A 21,285-nucleotide genomic window follows, 5' to 3' on the forward strand; every position below is an offset into this window, starting at 1 on the left:
GCAGTGGCTACTCTTCGTTGCGGTGTGCAGGCTTCTCACTGCGGTGGCTTCTCTTGTTGCGGAGCACAGGTGTGCGGACTTCAGTAGTTGTGGCATACAGGCTCAGTAGTTGTGGCTCGTGGGCTCTAGAGCGCAGGCTCCATAGTTGTGGCGCACCGGCTTAGTTGCTCTGCGGCATGTGGGATCTTCCCAGACCAGGGCTCGAACCCGTGTCCCCTGCACTGGGAGGCGGATTCTTAACCACTCTGCCACCAGGGAAGTCCCAAGAAATTCTTTAGGTAAAAACTTATGCTCTTAAAATTAGAAGCCCTTCATAAATATCAGTATTTTCTATAGCTTCAGATAAGTGCTTCTCAAATTGCCAGTCACCTGCTCAAAAAATATATTAAGATAGATCTATGTATCTATAATATATCTTACATTAAATATGCAGATTCCTAGGTCCCACTCCATAGCAACTAAATCCAGAATCTCTGGGAGAGGGCAACTATAATCTTGGTTTTTTGTTTCCTATTTGTTTGTTTGTTACATTTCAGGTGATTCTTTTTGCATACTAAAGTCTAAAAGCCATTAAGTTAATCTTAAGAAAGTGGGTTTAAATGGCCCAACTAGTGCTTTTCAACCTTAATGAAAGATTGGAAAACTGCAGATTTGAGGACAAAAACCAGGATTCTACCACATAATCATAAAACGTGGGATATGGAGGTGATTCCATCTTCTCCCAGCTCCACTAAACTTCTCTTTCCTAAAATTCTTCTTTTTTAAAAAAAAATTTTTTTATTGCAGTATAGTTGATTTACAATGCTGTGCGAGTCTCTGCTGTACAGCAAAGTGACTCAGTTATACACATACAGACATTCTTTTTTTATATTCTTTTCCATCGTGGCTTATCACAGGATATTGAATACAGTTCCCTGTGCTACACATTAGGACCTTGTTGTTTATCCATTCTAAATGTAATAGTTTGCATCTACTAACCCCAAACTCTCAGTGCATCCCTCTCCCTTGGCAACCACAAGTCTGTTCTCTATGTCTATGAGTCTGTTTCTGTTTTGTAGATAGGTTCATTTGTGCCATATTTTAGATTCCACGTATAAGTGATATCATATGGTATTTGTCCTCTTTCTGGCTTACTTCACTTAGTATGATAATCTCTAGTTGCATCCTAACATTCTTCTTTTTTAATCTTAGGATCCAAGGAAGAAAATTTTGAAAGTTCACATTTTTTTTTTTTAGCAAATTAGCAATAGAAATATAGATATCGTTCAACTTGCCACAGAATTCAAAATTTCCTCTTAAATAGTTCTTGAAATCTGCAGTTTTGCCTCCGGTATCTCCTAACATCTACTAAGCACTTTCTATGTACCAGGGATTATATGTATTATCTCAGTGAATTCTTCAAATAATTTTAGATAGAGTCTACATGTAAGAAATATGTAGTTTAGAAAGATTAAAAAAAAAAAAAAGATTAAAGAGCTTATACAAGGCCACCCAGCTAATTACTGTGAAGTCAAGACATGAACTTACATTGATCTCTAGAACTCTTAACCAGTGTATCACACTATCCAACAATCTAGAATGGAATTGGTAAATTATATAATTTCACTTAATTTTGTATATAGGTTTTCTTAATTTCTTGTCTCTGAAATTTATTTTTGATACATGTATTATAAATATTATTATTTAAGTAAGGCATTAGACTCTGTTCTTCTTGGAAGTGCCAGGAGCATGCCCTCTTACAGTGTTTTGCATGGATCTATAAGACAAACTACTTGAGGTGGAGAGAGGTGAAGAGGGAAGGATGGGGAGGGGAAGGGAAGGGTCTTGTCTTAGATTAACGAGGTCTTTAAAATTCTAAATGTCCAGTTGAAGAGTGAGAGATGTGATCAGCCAAAAGCATGCCATTAGCCAACCATTGTTACATGAACACAGCTCAGTTTCACAAAACTTGACCCAGACTGCACTTCTTATCCTTATTTTTTCCATCCAGGTACTAATCAACTCCTTTCATCTTTTTCATTTTCTAAATCTAGCTTCCTGCCTTCTTCCACTTTGTCAAACCTACTCAGCTAGGCTTTCTGTTGCGTTTTTGTATCCATTCTTCCTTCCTTACCAACTTAATCCCCTCCGCTGAGTTCCAGGTTCAGTCACTTTAGTGTTCCTCTCACCACCACCCACCCTCTTTGGTGTCCTGTTCTGATCACCAGTCCCTGGTTGTTCATCACTCATGTCATTTGTTTCTTTATGTTTACTCTTACTGTATTTCTTGGGGATGAAGGAAGAGGCAGAATCACCTCACAGATGGTTCATCAACTTGATGTTTGACTCTTTGTATGTATAAATCTTGGATTTTCCTAGTGCAGTGGTTTTTACAATTTTTTAAAAACAATATTTTTATCAGTGAATCCAGAATCCAAAGGAAATCTTCTATGGAACTGCAATATATGCAAATAAAAGTGAAAATAAACGACAGTAAGTCCTCCATAAATATAAAGATATAGGTAACCTCCTGCTCCAAGATAAGGGCTGAAATGACTATATAACATTTACGTGCTCTTCCTTGGTCCTACATGCTTACGTTTTTCACATTATGCTTCTGAAATTGAGATGACTCTTATAATGTCAAAAGAAACCTGTCAGCCATCAGGCCAGGAATAACTTGAAATATGGGAACTTAGCAGTTCATAGAAGGTATATCTTCCTGTAAGTTCAGCTGAATTATTTGCATTGGTTGTACCCCACAAGGTTGACTTTTAACTTAAATTTAGTTGCTTGCTTGAAATTTCTTGAGAAGGATTATTCTGTGATCTAGTTTTGAAAGAACAGTAATTATTTAGTCTGAAGTTTGTCTGGCATACCAAGCACTGTAATTAAGGTAGAAGTTGCCCAAGCTCAGCACTGTGCTTTACTTTGAAATTATACTGCCTGTCCTACAGGTGAAGGTGGTGTGAATGCAACTTGTCACTTGTAACCCTATTCATAACTGTGAATACCAAGAATAATTCAAAAGTATATTTTTGACCTGAATGTGAAGGCTTAGAAGAAAACTTTAATTATGACACTGAAGAAGGAAGCGGTGTGTAATTGTGTGAATAAGTGTATGATACTGAAAAACAATTTTTTTAACTGTGTGTATTTAATTCAGAGGGGCTTTTTTGGAAAGACCATTATTACACTGATGATGTCTTGTAATCAATGTCACCTTATTTTTGAGTCAGCATGGTAAAGTATTGTAAAACCAAGATGATATCATATGCTTCTTGTTGTCATTCCCTGGGAATTGCACAACTCTCTGTTATGCTGGAATGAAACCTTGTATAAGCAGGTATGCCAGAGATATGATGGGCTGTTAATTGAGCCTGGTGCAAGTCTATATATGCATGTCTTGGTGCATGTTCACTATAGACCATGTTCACTTGGTTTATAGTGAACATGCTCACTTAAGCAGTGTGGGTATAACCAATGACAGATTGCAATATGTTTAAATAGGTTCAAAGAGATGTCAGGGGAAGCTTTCCTGCACAGTGGACACTAAATGAGTTAGCCTTGAAGTCCAGGATAATGTTTGGATGGATCCAGTGTGTTAAAATTTTCATATAACAGTTTTGGGAATGTGTGATGATTTTATTCTTATTTTTAGAATAGTAAAACATACTTTAAAATATTGACATTTCAAATCAAAAGTTGGTGAGCTCCAGGAAGTATCTCAGGGGAACACTAGGTGTTGGGGTCCATAGTTTGAAAACCACTGAACTAGTTTTTCCCCCATATTGGTTGGTCTCGACCTTCCCTTGAGTCCTCATTTCACCCATCCTATGCTCTTAGAAAATGGCCTCACATTTGACTTTGTCTCTATCCTTATTGTCAACTCTGAAGTAGCAATATATAGGGGAAGAAACATGTACTTTGGAATCAGACAGACCTGGCTTGAATCCTTGCTCTGTGACTTAACAGCAGTATGATCTTGGGTAATTTACTTAACTTTGATGATGATGTTATGCTCATCAGTACAATGAGTTCTCCTCCTCTTAACACAGCTCAGCATTATTATGAGATCTAATATTCATTGAGTGTTTAATATGTGTATTAGTCAGCGTTCTCCAGAGAAATGAAACCAATAGGAGATATATATATATATATATATATATATATATATATATATAAAATGATTTATTACAAGGAATTGGCTCACATGATTATGAAGGCTGGCAAGTCCAAAATCTGCAGCATAGGCTGGTAGGCTGGAGACCCAGGAGAGCTGATGTACCAGTTTTATTCTGAAGGCAGTCTCCTGGAGAATTCTCTCTTGTTTGGTCAAGCCTGCATTTTTGTTCTATTCAGGTGTTCAGTTGATTGGATGAGGCCCACCCGCGTTATGGAGGGCAATCTGTTTTGTCCAATGTCCACCAAGTTAAGTGTAAGTCTCATCCAAAAACACCCTCTTACCATCATGCTCTGATAAGCCAGTGCATTAGTTTGCTAGGGCTGCTCTAACAAAGTACCAAAATCTGGGTGGCTTAGACAACAGAAATGTAATGTCTCACAGTTCTGAGGGCTAGATGTCTGAGACCAGGGTGTCAGCCGGTTGGGTTTCCTCTGAGGCTCTGAGAGAGAATCTGTTCCATGTTCTCCCCCAGCTTCTGGTGATTTGCTGGCACTCTTTGACTCATAGACACCTCACTTTGATCTCTGCCTTCATCTTCACATGGCATTTTCCCTGTGTGCCTGTCTCTGTGTCCACATTTCCTTTTTTTATAAGGACACCAGTCATATAGGTGTAGGGCCCACTCTAATGAACTCATTTTAACTTGGTCACCTCTGTAAAGATCACATTCTGAGGTACTTGGTGTTAGAATTAAAATATATCTTTTTTGAGAGGAGCACAATTCAACCGAAAATAGTAATAGTCTTCAGGAGCAGAATGAGCTATGGAAGCAATTTGAAACTCTAAAGTATAATACATATAGAGGGTTACACTAATTTATGAAATTTTTTAAAAAGCTGTGTGTACCTCATTTGTAATGGTACACAGGTAACATGGAGACAATGTCAAGTACGTCAGGTGACATGACATGGGAACGGTCAAGAAGGGTCAAAATAAAAGGATCCAGGGCTTCCCTGGTGGCGCAGTGGTTGAGAGTCCGCCTGCCGATGCAAATGACACGGGTTCGTGCCCCGGTCCGGGAAGATCCCACATGCCTCGGAGCGGCTGGGCCCGTGAGCCATGGCTGCTGAGCCTGCGCGTCCGGAGCCTGTGCTCCACAACGGGAGAGGCCACAACAGTGAGAGGCCCGCGTACCGCAAAGAAAGAAAAAATAAATAAATAAATGAAAAAGAAAAAGCGTCCAGTTGTTCTTGAGTAGACTGAAGAACAACTTTCCATTTATGAAATTTTGGTACATTTCCACTGAGAATAAATAGCTTGAAGGCCAGACATTAGAATGTTTTGGTAATGAAGAGTGTTAAAAATGAAAACATTTTATTGAGGAGAATTAAATAATTTTAGCTGGAAGTTTTAGAATTATTGGCTTTAACTTATGACTCAGAAAAGGGGCATAACTGTTAATAAAGAGTGGTCCCTGGAAAAGTATAGGCACCCTCACATTTGCACTGCATTTACCATTGACTTGAAAAATATTTTCACTTTTCACTTTTTTTTTTTTTTTTTTTTTTGCACTGCCTCAGGCACTGGACCAGACTATGGAGATATAAAGATATATATTACAACTACATTGTCCTCAGGAAGTTAATCTTATGAGGGAAATAAACTAGCAAAGTATAATGTGGTAACATAAATTTAACAATTTAAAAAATAATTGAGTGACAGTTATGTGCTATGCTCTGTGGTAGGCAGGGAATACAGCAGTAAAAAAAATCTCTAAGGTATTTGCCCTTGGGAAGTTTATAGTCTGGCGTGTTTGGAAACACAGGGGTTTGGCAGACAAGCAAATAGACAATTAGTAATGACAGCTCAGGTAGAGGAAGTACAGGAGAGAATGGAATGCATGGGAGGAAAATTAAACCTAGATTGTAGAGAGACACACATAATTCATATGAAACTATTTCAGTGCATTTGAGATTTTTGGGAAATAGAAGTCAGGTTTTATTTTGAGGAAGTTATTAATTTTTCTTCAGTGTGACCTGGCATTTGGCTGGTGTTGGAACAAAACCAAAAAAAATGCTGTATCAAATGATAGGAATAGGAGAATCCTTTAAAAAATTAAGAGCCATCTTATTATCAATGGTTTCATCCAGTGAGAGCTCCTGCAGAGTTTAAAAGGAAGAGAATCTGGCTTGATGTTTCCTTTAAAGTTCTTTTTCCTAACGTGTATATGCAAGCAAGAGATTATGACATTTTGAAGTAAAAATAATTCTTAAATGCCTGTAAAAATGATTTGCACTAAACTATCATCATTTGTGTTATGATTTCTGTTTTTAAGGACCTGATTGCAAGGGTGACTGTTCTGAGCTTTTAAATTGCTTGTTAGGATCTAATGATTCAGTCGTCCATTATTGTGTGTTTTGCTATTGGGGGAAAAAGTAACTTAGGTTATTTTGTGGATCTTTATTTACTTATATGTTGATTATATGAAAAAAAGATGTAGAGATTAAGTGAAGAGGATTTAAAGTAAGGCTTTTGCAGTGAAGTCTTATTTCCATGATAAACCTTGAACCAATGGTTGTCTCCATTCTCTGCTTCTGTCAGGCCTCCTTTTTTTCCTGGGATTCACACTGGGGATGAGTGAGGGTTCAGCCACTACTGTTCTCCTCCCCTTACACCTCATAGGAGTTTTACTGTCAATGTCCCTCTCAGTGATATCAAGCCTCCAAGAAAATGAAAAATAGCATTAGCATTGCTCCAGAACCTCAGGAATAGGATCTGAATCTTAAATCCTGAGTCATACAATGTGTCTACAAACACTCCACACCTTGCCAAAGCAGGGAGAAATAAAGAAGCTGCTAAATTTACCTTTTTAAAAAAAATTTTATTTATTTATTTATTTATGGCTGTGTTGGGTCTTCGTTTCTGTGCGTGGGCTTTCTCTAGTTGCGGCAAGCGGGGGCCACTCTTCATCGCGGTGCACGGGCCTCTCACTATCATGGCCTCTCTTGTTGCGGAGCACAGGCTCCAGACGCACTGGCTCAGTAGTTGTGGCGCACGGGCTTAGTTGCTCCGCGGCAAGCGGGATCTTCCCAGACCAGGGCTCGAACCCGTGTCCCCTGCATCGGCAGGCAGACTCTCAACCACAGCGCAACCAGGGAAGCCCCTAAATTTACCTTTTAATGCTATAAATTGTGATTTGTTTTTTAGAGGGTGAACTAATAACAATGGAAGATAAAAATGGGTTAAAATGCAACCAATGACCAAATTCCATATATAGCTTGAAGATGGGGAATTATCTGCAGTGGAGAAGTCTGAATACAATGCCATAAGCCTCTTTGAATCCTGAGAAATAATCATGAGTAGCAGCAGGATAACAGTATAGCAGAACATACAGCATACGCAAGTTAAAGAGAAAGTTAAGATAAATCAGAAGAATTCTAGAATTTGACTGATCATATATCTGGCTAGAGGATTCCAAGCAGAACCCTAGAGACCAGATTTATCATGCCTAAATTTAAAAAATCACCAGCTTTGTCTTCCTGATGCATCATGTTTGAATGTTACCCTTGGAAGATTCATTCTTAACCATCTTCATCTTAAAACATTTCTGAGGTTGTCTCCAACCTCCATTTTACCATTCCATCTATCAAGCAAAATAAACAAGTAAACATCCTCAAATAAACTATGTTGGGTGGACTTAGACTGCTTTTTTTCTTTCTTTTTTAATTTTGGGAGAAGTTGCTTTGAAGCAGTAACTGGAAAGCAGGTATCACAGAGGATTTAATAAGTAGTGATTTTTTTTTGTACACATGGTGAGGGGTCATTAAGTCATTTGGAAGTTGAAGGTCATGAGAGTCTAGCATGTGATTTGCCTATTACAGCTCATACCAAACAGATCCCTGACTTCACAGCCCAGAGCTTCTCAGAGGATTTCTGTCCCCAAGAGAGGAGAGTTATCTCCATATTGCGAGAAAGACTTTAGCAGAGAAATATCAAGTGGCCTTGACTCCAGATGTTGAGTTAATTCTAGAATGGCAACCCTGACCCTGAAGGACATGGGGATTTCATTGCCGAAGGATGAAGAAGCCTGTTAGAGAGTGTTTACTTTGGGTCCTAGTGATGGTGTCTGAACAAACTAGGTGAACAAAGAGCTTCAATAAGGGATTCAGAGTTCTGTAAAAAAGTGAGGGAGGGGCTTCCCTGGTGGCGCAGTGGTTGAGAATCCGCCTGCCGATGCAGGGGACACGGGTTCATGCCCCGGTCCGGGAAGATCCCACATGCCGCGGAGTGGCTGGGCCCGTGAGCCATGGCCGCTGAGCCTGCGCGTCCGGAGCCTGTGCTCCGCAACGGGAGAGGCCACAACAGTGAGAGGCCAGCGTACCGCAAAAAAAAAAAAAAAAAAAAAAGTGAGGGAATAAGTGGGTTAATTATAAAACAAATACCAGTTAAATCAATATATCATGTGTGAGATACCCTTACATCACTCATGTGAAGTATGTTTTGTTCCTACCTTAGAAGATGGCGTAGAACTTGTTTTCCTTCTTTTCCTTTCATGCTTAAAACTGCTGCTCTGCTCTGTTGCTAGTATGGAATTGTCTAAAATAATAGTGGTGATTTTCTGATAGTCACACAAGTTTCTCTCTGTAAGCTTTTACAAATGCCAGCCAGTAACCCAGTGGCATTTCTACCATAAAATCAGAAGGCCAATCCATTTTCCCTCTTCCTTATTTTCTTGGTTTCAGATATATTTCTTTCTTTTTTTTTATAATTTTTTTAAATATTTGGTTGCGTTGGGTCTTGCGCGGGCTTCTGATTGTGGTGGCTTCTCTTGTTGCAGAGCACGGGCTCTAGGCACGCGGGCTTCAGTAGTTGTGGCACATGGGCTCGGTAGTTGTGACACGTGAGCTCTAGAGTGCAGGCTCAGTAGTTGTTGCACTCGGGCTCAGTAGTTGTGGCTCGCGGGCTCTAGAGCGCAGGCTCAGTAGTTGTGGTGCACAAGCTTAGTTGCTCCGTGGCATGTGGGATCTTCCTGGACCAGGGCTCAAACCCGTGTCCCCTGCATTGGCAGGCAGATTCTTAACCACTGCGTCACCAGGGAATCCCCCGGATATATTTCTTATTGCCAATGGAAATAAAAATCAGAAGTTAGAGTGCAATGTTATCACTTGTCTTTCTAGGTTAGTAAAGAGCTCCTAAAAGTGAACTCATACAAGATGCAGCGATTTTATTGGGTAGTTAATCATCCTATCTTTCTAGCCAGTTGTTCAGCTATAATCAGTTTTGTGTCTCTTATTTGTGGCTTCATGCCCAGATAGAATAAAAATCAAACTAAAACCGTGAAACAATGCTCTGAGGCTGCGTTTCTAAAGTACACGGACTTGGGCTATTTTTTGTAGCATTGCTTATTGTCTCTCAATTTCTTAAGTCCCTGAAATCCAATACATGTGAATGGATTAAGTATAGCTGTTAGAAGTGGTCTTTTTATGCCAATGCTACTCCCTCACCATTCTTATTTTTTCTGTATTCATAGTAGTTCCAGCAATTAAGTGCTTTGCTTGTGGGGGCCAGGAATAAACGATTTATATGACTCATGTTTCATGTCATCAATCCTTGGATCCTTTCGTGGGCTTTGCACAGAGTCTTAATCACTTGTAGCAGCTACCCAGGCACTGACATATATGAAAGGGTTTAGAGTGTCAAAGTCACCATAATAAAAACATGCATTTCACCAACTCTAGGAGGGAAAATCAAACATTTGGGAAAAGTTTCTAAAATCCATGCTGACAATTGATTTCTTAATACAAGCTTTTCTGAGATATAATTCACATACCAAAAAATTTACCTACTTAAAGTATACAAGAGATGTGTAACTATCACTACAACCAATTTTAGAACACTTGCATCACCCCAAAAAGAAATTCCATACCCATAAGCAATCATTCCCCATTCCCTCCTTCATCCCCACCCTGGACAACTACTAATGCACTTTCTCCATAGGTGTGCCAGTTCTGGACATTTCATATAAATGAAACAATGTGGTCTTCTGTGACTAGCTTCTTTCACTTAGCACAATGTTTTCAAGATTCATCCAAGTTGTAGCATGTATCAGTATGTCATTCTTTTTTATTGCTAAACAATGTTCAAGTTGTAGGATTATACATTTATCCATTCAGCAGTTGGTAGATATTTGGATTGTTTCTACTTTTTTGCTTATTATAAAAAATGCTGTTATAAACACTTGTGTACAAGTTTTCATGTGGACACATATTTTCATTTCTCTTGGGCATATACCAAGGAGTGGAATTGCTGGGTCATATGGTAACTTTCTGTTTAATATTTTGAGTACCTTTCAGATTGTTTTCCAAAGTGGCTGCATCATTTTACATCCCCACCAGCAGGATATAAGGGCTCTAATATTATTTTCCACATCTATGTCAACACTTATCGTTACCTGTCTTTTTGATTATAGCCTTTCTAGTGGGTGTGTAGTAGAATCTCACTGTGGTTTTGATTTCCATTTCTCTAATGGCTAATGAGGTTGAACATCTTTTCATATGTTTTGGGGTGCTTGTATATCTTCTTTGGAGAAATGTCTATTCAGATCCTTTGCCAATTTCTAAATTGGGTTGTCTTTTAATTACTGAGTTGTAAGAGTCCCTTGTATGTTCCAGATACAGGTCTCTTAACAGATATATGATTTGCAAAAATTTTCTCCCATTCTCTGGGTTATTTTTTCTACTTTATTGATGGTCTGCTTTGAAGCATAAAAGTTTTATAATTTTTTTAATTAGTTAATTTATTTATATTTATTTTTGGCTGTATTGGGTCTTTGTTTCTGTGTGAGGGCTTTCTCTAGTTGCGGCAAGTGGGGGCCACTCTTCATCGTGGTGCGCGGGCCTCTCACTATCGTGGCCTCTCTTGTGGCGGAGCACAGGCTCCAGATGCGCAGGCTCAGCAGTTGTGGCTCATGGGCGTAATTGCTCCGCGGCATGTGGGATCTTCCCAGACCAGGGCTCGAACCCGTGTCCCCTGCATTAAAGGCAGATTCTCAACCACTGCACCACCAGGGAAGCCCAAGTTTTATAATTTGATGATGTCGAATTTATCTATTTTTTCTATTGTTGCTTATGCTTTTCATATTATTATACTTATCTGTGTGCTGCTTTTTTTTTTCCTTCTAAAATTAGTCCTAATATGGCAAATTTGGTACAAGTGTAGGCTTTGGTATCACAGTCCTGTTTTGAAATTCTAACTCTGCCTTGGATAAACTATTTAAGCTCCCTCAGCCTCAGTTACTCATCTGTAAGATGGAGATAATATTAGGGCTTATCTCCTGAATTGTAGTGGGGATCAGATGAAATAACATATGTGAAATACTTAGAATTTTAGAGAGTTATAGGAATAGTCTATTAAGGTTAGCTAGTACTTTTGTTATAATCCCAATAATAATAAACTTTAGTGCTCTGAAAATTAAACTAAAGCCAAGTAGTTTCTATGAAGAAGCAGTGCAATAACGTACAGCTGTAATATTTTATAGACAACATTGAATTTGGCCCCCATGAAAACCAGGTAGTCATAGTAATTATTTCCAGCAGGAGCTGCAGCTGAGAGAGCTTAAGAAAAGCTATTTCCAAGGTCACATGACTGGAAAATGACAGAGTTAAAACCTAGAGTTTTCTTAAAATCACTAATTCAGTGTTTCCAGTAACGGATTCGCAGTAGAAGTTAGGTGACTGGAGTTTTGTAGTCTTCATGATAAAGTTTTACCTCAGGCAATCATATCAGGAAAGAAAAGAAAGCAGTTTTATGGGAAATGAAAATAGTGAGCATTATATGAAAATCATGGAGTTAAAACATATTTGACTAGAAAGTTTATGTGCATAGCTAGCCATAGCAAGTACTAATTATAATATGTAACTTCTTCTTTAATTAAAAAGAACTTCCTCCTTATTTCCAAAGTTATACATGCTCATAGTTAAACATTAGTGAATATAGATAAGCAAAAAAGAAAATATCTTTCCTGAAGTTTTCTTAATATGCTTACATTCCAAATACATTTATATTTGGGAGCTTCTTTTAAAATGGGCAGATCGATTTCCTATTTAATGTTTAGGTTCATTAAGCATGAAGTTAAAGTAATTTATGTTATGGTTTTAATTTCTGGGCCTCCGGAAGGTTTTTCAGAATTGGTTTGTAGTGTTTTGTTGAGCAGCAAATAATTATCTTTCCAAATCTTCTAAAATTCATTGACTACATTTACTGTTTACTCATCTACAGAAAGAAAAAGAACTTCTACAGTTCTCTTGGTAAACTAGGAGCCTCATGAGAAATTAACTCTCAAACACAAAAATAGTTCATCTTTAGCAAGCAAAAAGGTGATTCAGCTGACTAAAGTTGTTATTTATTATAAATTTACCATTTTATGGGTAAGCGGCAAACCCTGTTTAATTACCTTGTGGGATGCGAGGACAGAGACTCACCGACTTGACCCTCACCCCAGTGCTGTGACTTTGGGGTGCATTCTTGAAGCCTACAAGTTTTATACAGGACTTTTGAGAGCTAGATGCCACTACTTTCTCAAGTTTTATTTTTACTAAAATTCATTGAGAAAAAACATATCCAACTATAAGATAACACCAGATCTAAGTTGATAAAATAACTGTGACATTTGAAGTGATATTTATGTGAATTAGAAGAGAAACATCCTTTTAGAGATGAAATGACTTCTGGTCTCAAATCAATTCTTCCCATCATAGCCATTAATCAAAAAGCCTAAAGCAAACGGGCAGAGTATGCTGCAGGAATTTGAGATTTGTTGTTACAGTCTGTTCAAATGATTCCCCCTCTTTCCTCAGCCTGAACTTCACCGTTTTCTTTAGTTAGGACTATCCAGCTTATTTGGGCTATTTCAAACTCATGGTAAATATATTGGATGATGAGAAAACCTCTAGCGTATTTAATTTTGTCCATACTAAGCAGTTTAGAGTAATTTCTACTTAGTTCCTCAAGTGTTATTTCATGCAAAAAGGAAAAAGGCTGAGTCATTTGAGTGTATCCGTTTGTCAGTATTTAGGAGATGTGTCATGCAACCATGGGTTTGAATTTGCTATTTCATTTCATTTTATCTGGCTAGTTAAATCAAAAGTAATGTTAAATAATGTGGAGGCATGATTGTTTTATACAAACAAAATCATTTGAAACTGAAAAGATCTGATACCTGACCTTCATCTTAAATTCTAGCAGATGAAAATGTCAGATGCCTCTGTTGGATTAATAAAAGCCAAATGTCAAATGGAAAATGATTATAAGCTTTAATTATGTGGTTTTACAGGGATAGGTTTCATGAAAATCAAAGCTTTAATAGTGTCTATAATTGGAAAATTCTTTTCATCATAAGGAATTACAAGTCACTCTAAATCTATGTAGAAGTCGGAAATTTTGTCCTAAGAAAAGAAACTAAATACAGTTTCATGGTGTGTATGTGTGTGTATATATTAAAAAAAATCAAGTGATAGCATTTTTCCTTAATAAAACCTGAAGACTCTTATCGTTAAGTGCACAGTGTGTCTGGGTACCAGACTTTTTCTAAGTTCGTTGAAAACTTTAGGATATATATATATATATATATATATATATATATATATATAATAAATTTATTTATTTATTGGTATTATTATTTTTTGCTGCGTTGGGTCTTCATTGCTGCATGCGGGCTTTCTCTCGTTGCTGTGAGCAGTGGCTTCTCTTGTTGCGGAGCATGGTCTCTAGGCACGTGGGCTTCAGTAGTCGTGGCTCGCGGGCTCAGTAGTTGTGGCAGACGGGCTTAGTTGCTCCACGGCATGTGGGATCTTCGCGGACCAGGGCTCGAACCCGTGTCCCCTGCATTGGTGGGTGGATTCTTAACCACTGCGCTACCAGGGAAGTCCCAAAATTTTAGGTTATAAAGAACTATATATCTTAAGGATCTCTGTCTGCTACCTTGTAATTAATGATTAGCTAGTTTCTGTTAGAAATAACGAGAACTTTGGAAACTGTCACAGTTTCTAAGTAGATCAATTTATAAGTCCATTTTCAATACACAGTGACAGGTTATGAATGAAGGAGAAGGGTAAGATCAGTTAGAGGTGAGAGGAAGGGTGGGTGGGAGCAAATTTGAGGATAAGGAGGAAGAATAGTGTTTATTGCTTTTGGTTATTCCAGGTGTACCTGCCTTGCTAATGAAACACCTGGGTACTCATTAATATTTAGTGGAAGAAATGCTGAAGTAGAAATCCTGAGTTGGCATTTCTAAATTCTATCCAAGTATGTTTAACATACTCAAGCTCATTCAAAAAAAGTGGTGGCTGGAGTTTTACAGTAACTAATATTTCAGTGAATGTCTAAGTGTAGATACCTGGGGAGTTTTTTGTTTGTTTTGGTTTTTTTTTTTTTTTTGTATTTCTGTGACTGGCTTGAGGTAGTCATGGAGACCTCCTTGATGGGGCAGAAATTTCATTCAATTTTCTTTTTGGTTTAATCTCACGAAATAAATTCTTTCAGATAACTCTGGTGATTGCCAGGCAGCCTAAGGTTAATTGATTTTAGTTCTCATAATTTACCTTAAGCTGTTTCTATTTCAGGTTACAAATATAGGTTTACTGTAGTGACTCTGTCAGAAACACTAAATTATATTAATAATTATAAATGGCTAACTTTTTTTTTTTTTTTGCGGTACGCGGGCCTCTCACTGTTGTGGCCTCTCCCGTTGTGGAGTACAGGCTCCAGACGCGCAGGCTCAGCGGCCATGGCTCACGGGCCCAGCCGCTCCACGGCATGTGGGATCTTCCAGGACCGGGGCACGAACCCGTGTCCCCTGCAACGGCAGGCGGACTCTCAACCACTGCGCCAACAGGGAAGCCCTAAATGGCTAACTTTTAATACTACTGAATATGTTAGATTTGATGATGCTGGGCTGTGGAACTCTTGATAATCAAAACTAGATGTCTTGGTATAACATATATATTAAAATGGGCATGGATAATGCAGGAAGCTTTTTATAAATGTAGGTGTTACTTAAAGTATTTTAAAAATGAGCTAGACACTCGTTAATGGAAACGGTGATCAGGTCTTAGATATGGACCAAAAGATGTATGTTTATTTAGTTTTTAAAAGAAAGAAAAGATTTGTTTTTAAATTTCCTGCAAATGTCTTTGGTATTGTAATATTTACAGATAGCGAACTTCTCTTTATTTGTAAATTTAGTTTCATATTTTAACAATTTCAAACATACTGAAAATGAAAGGTTTATTAATACATAGAGTATATTTTTCTCTTCCAAATTTTCCATAGGCCCCTTCCTTTCCATTCTCAATGCTATTACCCTTGTTCTGAGTCTTTCAACCATCTGGCAGTAAGTGATCTACTGCTGTTGGCCCTTTCTGGCTGAGCTGATTGTTAAATTTTCAGGAACTTTGTGAGCTGGTTGTTAAGTACAACTAGTATTAAAAATTAATTGATTTACGCTTACAATCAAATAAATTATATTAAAACAAAGGTAATAATTGAAAAGTTATCACTACCTAATCATTATCTATGTATTCAGGTTATGTTGATTGTATCTGAATGGTAATCACACTATCTTATAATATGCAGCTGTGTATCTCTTCCCAACTTTGTGTTCGGTGACTTCACATTTGGTGACTTCACATTTCTGGTGACAGAAATTGGCAAATACCATAAGTCACGTTTTGTTTTTTGTTTTTTCCTGGAGAAGGCATGATTAAAGATTTGTCAGTACATGACACCACACTACTGCCTGCAGTCTGCTAGCTTCTGGTCTCCCTGCTTCCAGACCTGCGTTCCAGCACTATGTCTAGAATAACCCACCAAGTTTAATTTTCCTAAACATAAGAGCTGAACATGGTAAAGGAAGAAATGACATCAGAAGAATGTGGTAAAAATCTAGTTTGTGGCATTTAGTAACGGACAAATTTAACATCTCTGAGCCTCCATTTCTTTATCCTTAAAGTAGGGCAATGATCTCTTCTTGTTCTACCTACCTATCAAGACTTTCCAATGAAAATCACAATATGCTAGTGTTTGTGAAAGTGCTATATACGCATAATTTTTTTATTAGTAGTAAACACTTGCTTCACCTTTTCACTTCTTAAGTTTACAAAGGCTTATAACCAACAGAATGGAGTTTATATCCTAAATTGCTGTCCCAGATTTTTCACACCCTTACTGCCCCCTGTATTGGCAAATGTACTTCCAAAGTGCTTATGTTGGCTACTAGATTGTGAGTGCCAGGCAGGTGTGCCAGCAGTCTCACAGACGATGCCCAATGCAGATGCTGCATGATCACAGCACTTCTTTAACTGCTGTGTTCAGACTGTCCTTAACTATTTTCATTCTCGCTCTCCAGGAGAAATTGCCCATGGATCACACTGGGCAATAGAGATAAAACAATTATCACCCTTTGCTGAAGTTTGAAGGCTCTTGTTAAGATGCAAATATTGCAAGTTAATGGAAGAAACTGACATATTAAACCATTGTCACTTGTTGATATCTTGGTCAGAAATGGTTGGTGAAACTACTGAGCCTTTGAGCAGGGTCTTTTTTTAAAAAAAATATTTATTTATTTATTTGGCTGTGCCGGGTCTTAGTTGTGGCACGCTGGATCTTTAGTTGCAGCATGCGGGGTCTTTAGTTGCGGCATGTGGGGTCTAGTTCCCTGACCAGAGATCGAACCTGGGCCCCCTGCATTGGGAGGGTGGAGTCTTAACTGCTGGACCACCAGCGAAGTCCTTGAGCTGGGTCTTAATTCAGGTAAATTTTAAGGAAGGACAAGTTGTAGAGACATCAGGAACACAGGGCAGTGGCTGACTGAAGAAGGCGGAGACAAGGGAAGTGTAAACAAGAATCTGGACTCTTGGGGTGGGAATGGTGAAGGTGGACATGAGAGCCTTCTGCAAAGTTTTGCCCTGAAAACAATGTCAAAATGTTTGCATTTGGCATAGCATTTCCTCTTTTTATTCTGAATGGCTTTGCTGGAATAATTTTCCTAGTATAAGTTTATTTTGCTTCTCAGATATTGCTAAAACACTCCCTATTGATTTTTGGTGGGTAACATGAATTTTGATGTATTACCAACGTCTCAATGACACCAAATTTTAGGACTCTCTGAAGAAAAGAAAGATGGTAAGGGTAAAAGCATATGTTGGGAATCACTGATTTCAAGTTCAATTTCTTTCTTTAATAAATATATGACACATAGCACAGGGAGATCAGCTCGGTGCTTTGTGACCACCTAGAGGGGTGGGGTAGGGAGGGTGGGAGGGAGACGCAAGAGGGAGGAGATGTGGGGATATATGTATATGTACAGCTGATTCACTTTGTTATAAAGCAGAAACTAACACACCATTGTAAAGCAATTATACTCCAATAAAGATGTTAAAAAATAAATATATGAAATTTCACATGAGAAAGGTCTCATTTGCTCAAATTTCATTTAGAAGTTTCTCTTTGTACGTGATTTCTTTGTTTTACAATTCTCCTGCCCCTCTCTCCTTCCTCTTTGTTTTCCCTTGTCTTTGACTTCTTTTTAGATTTTCTTATCTCTGTGAAGATTATTTTTCCTTATTCACAGTAGTTAGAAACAATGTATTTGAAAATAACTGGAGTATCCTGCATAAGTATTTACTATGCCAGCTTCCCTAGCTTCCATCATAAATTGTTATTTATTAGATGCCTAGAGGGCAGATGTGCATAACTGCTATGGGGTGAGGAGACAAAACATAAAATTATGATCCCCACCCTCATTCAGCGGTGATGATTAAGTCAACAAATTGATACTCCAGCTACAGTCAGTTCATTCAACAAATAGCTCATTGCTGAGTACTGTGAGCTATGGTTAACAAAATTATATAAGGGTGTTGTTTGAGGGTCTGTCTTCTTATTCACAGATCATTTTGTATTTGAAGTGGTAGAGAGTGGACTTCAGCAAACTATAAACTCCTAGTATCTGGTTATTTGGGGGAATTTTCTTCTTTTTTTTTCTTGAAGAATACTTTTAGTATAGAATGTTTAGCAGTTTGTTTTTTTCCTCTGGGAAAGATGATGATTCTACCGTCATCCCCCATCCTTTTAGACAAAGCTGTAGTCACATCAGTTCAGAGGTGATGATGTTTTATATAGTTGTGTTCTGTAAGATATGACTCCCTGGCACTTATATAAGTTGACTTATTTTATTCTCGTATTTATGATTTATGCACTACCACCATTTTCCACATGCTGTAAAATTTGAAACTGTATCTGATTCCAAGTCTACATTGGAGATCAAATCAAGTTAACATTTATATCTGTCTCTCCTCTCTTTATTTTAGCTGGACCAGACCAATTTTGAGGAAAGGGTACAGACAGCGCCTGGAATTGTCAGACATATACCATATCTCTTCTTCTGATTCTGCTGACAATCTATCTGAAAAATTGGAAAGGTATGTTCATACACATTGTTTATTGAAGAGAGAAATTAATATTATTTAGAGACTAGAGAACTGACATTAGAGGGTTTAATTCTTAAAGTGGCATACTTATAATAGGAACATCCTATTTTCTTGATGAAGTCTTGATTAGTTAAGAATTAAACAATGAAAGGATGAAAGAAGAAAAACCATTTTCCTGAGATAGGACCTTTTTTGGAAAAACACATGTTTGTATTCTGAGAAGCTACCTGTCTTTGAAGACTATTACGTGGATTCTGTGAAGACTGGAATCACATCTTTATGAAGCAAGTTGTGTACATTTGCCTCCAAAATCTTAATGTGTGAATACAAATGTACATACTTGGAAATCTTAGGGTAAAGGCTGTTGGATGTCAAAGAAATGTAAAAACTTCATATTTTTGAGTATATGTTGAATGCCAGGCGTAATATCTCCTCTCAGCCACTCTGGAAGGAAAGCATCATTATCTCTTTGTTACAGAAGAGCAAACTGAGGCTCAGAGAGATGATGTAATTTTCCAGCTAATAATTGATTGAGCTGTAGTTCAAACCCAGGTCTATACTCCTGGCCTCCCCAGGAACAGTGTTTCCCGTTGTAAAGAAGTCTTCCTCTCTAAGAGTACTGGTTATAATCCTTTTGGTTGCCAGTGAATTTATTTAAGAGGGAATTCATTGGTTCATGTAGTCAACCTGTGTGAAGGCCTAGGTAGAGAATTGGCCTTAGGGACTCAGTGGAACCAGGGACTGGTTTTACTCTCTCAGATCAGCTTCCTCCATGCAGTGGGTCCTCAGAACTCTTTGCTCACATTTTTATAGACCACAGAGGAAAGAGTCCTTTCTCTGTGGCCAAATGTGAAAAATCCCAGAAACTTTTGAGTCACAAGCTCACTCCTTGGACCAACAACAATCTATGAATGAGCTAGACTGGGTCTTGTGCCAGCAGTACAGGGTCTGATACCAGATGAAGGGGAAAGGGGAGAGGGAGTTGACAGAAAAAAGAAAAAGAAAAAGAAGTAGCTACTTTTTACTGCACCAAAATAAAATAGCTGAGTAGATTTGCAATTTGTTTACCTTATTTTCATGGAATTCATTGAATTTCTTTTGAAATTTCAAGACAAGATATTCAGCCTTACTTTTTCTTGATTTTATTCAAAGAATTAGGCTAGTGGGAGTAGCAGCTTCACATTTCCAAGTTCAAGGTCCAGCTCCTAATGTCGAGTACTTAGTGTGTGTACGTGCCATGAGGGCAGGGATATATTTTTTTGTTTTGTTTTTGTTTGATTTGTTCAGTTTATGATGTGCCTGGAATAGGGTCTAGAATAGGGTCTGGTATATACAGTTGTCCCTTGCTAGATTCCCCCTGGATATAAAAATCTATGGATGCTCAAGTCCCTTATGCAAAATGCATATAACCTACACATATCCTTTTGTATATTTTAAATCATCTCTAGATTACTTATGATACGTAATAAAATGTAAATGCTATGTAAATTGTTGCTGGCACATGACAAATCCAAGTTTTCCTGTTTGGAACTTTCTGGAATTTTTTTTGGTGAGTATTTTCCATCCCCAGCTGGTTGAATCTGAGGATGAGGAACCCGCAGACATGAAGGGCTGACTGTAGTAGGTGCTCAGTAAATATTTGTTGAATGAATGAATGATGATTGAATGTGAAATGGCTAGCATTATGTAAAAACCTGTAACACTTCTGCAGAGATAAAATATATAAACATAGTATATTGTAGGTATATCAGCAAGTTCAAAATAATATAGTGGTTAATGAATATCTAAGTTCTAAATGGATGCTGAGGGAAAGATTAATCAGAGTAGGACTAGATTAATCAAAACCTGCATACTCCAGATTTATTTTTACTTATGACCAAATAGAGGACATAACCTGAATTTGTAGGATTATCTGGCCTAACAGTTTTTTCTCCTCAGTTTTCATTGTGTCTCCATATCAATTCAATGTTTAAAATGCACCTATTTTGTTTCAATCCAACACTGTGCCAGCATAAGTCCATAAACTTTATCTTTATTATTTTTGTCTTTTTTGGGGTATCTCTTCTTCACTCTGTTATTTCTTTTTTGTAAACATTGTTATTTAGAATTTACTGAAGTATTTTGAAAGAGTGAAATATCACTTATAGTACTTTGTATCTCTGCACCCTTGGAAAGTGACCCGGGCCACAGATTTCAAAGATGATATGTGACGAAGGCCCTAGGTGGTTACCATGTGGTTGAGGTACCTTGGCCCATCTGGCTCAGTTTGTGGCCGTGGATTTGAACCCTGTGCATTACTCCTGTATGCAGATCGCACATCCATTCCATGACTGTAGCTAAGCTACAAACTTGATAAGTATAAAATTTCTTCCATTATGATTCAACTCTTGGTGTTTGGAATGCTTACTGGGTCTGTTGTGGTATTGTGGGAACTACCCCATGTACTCTCATTGCTGATTCCTTCCCTCAGGGTCCAGTAGTTCAAGTCCCATCCACTGAAACATTCCCCAGCTTTGCCTTCCTCTCAGATCGCTACCTCATTCATTTCTTTTTTTTTTTCCCCACAGCTAATATCTCTGTGCTCTCCTGGTCTCTCTACTTCTCTTTTCCTTTACATCTCAGCTCCCTGAAATACGGTTTCTGGGTCTACCATATTCCTAAAATGACCTTGACTAGGGTCACCAGAGGACTCTTAAT

General features: G+C 38.0%; 1 protein-coding gene across 1 annotated transcript in view; it reads left to right on the top strand.

Annotated features, from left to right (window-relative positions):
- The window catches only part of CFTR (CF transmembrane conductance regulator), a 195,529-nt gene that overhangs the window by 10,731 nt on the left and 163,513 nt on the right, over nucleotides 1-21,285 (top strand). The window contains exon 2 of the mRNA XM_029234325.1: nucleotides 18,469-18,579. Within this exon, the coding sequence (XP_029090158.1) occupies nucleotides 18,469-18,579 (111 nt within the window). The remainder of the gene's footprint in view (nucleotides 1-18,468; nucleotides 18,580-21,285) is intronic.

Source organism: Monodon monoceros, unplaced genomic scaffold, assembly GCF_005190385.1.
Source record: "Monodon monoceros isolate NGI ecotype Baffin Bay Population unplaced genomic scaffold, NGI_Narwhal_1 Super_Scaffold_2, whole genome shotgun sequence".
Taxonomy (NCBI): Eukaryota; Metazoa; Chordata; class Mammalia; order Artiodactyla; family Monodontidae; genus Monodon; species Monodon monoceros.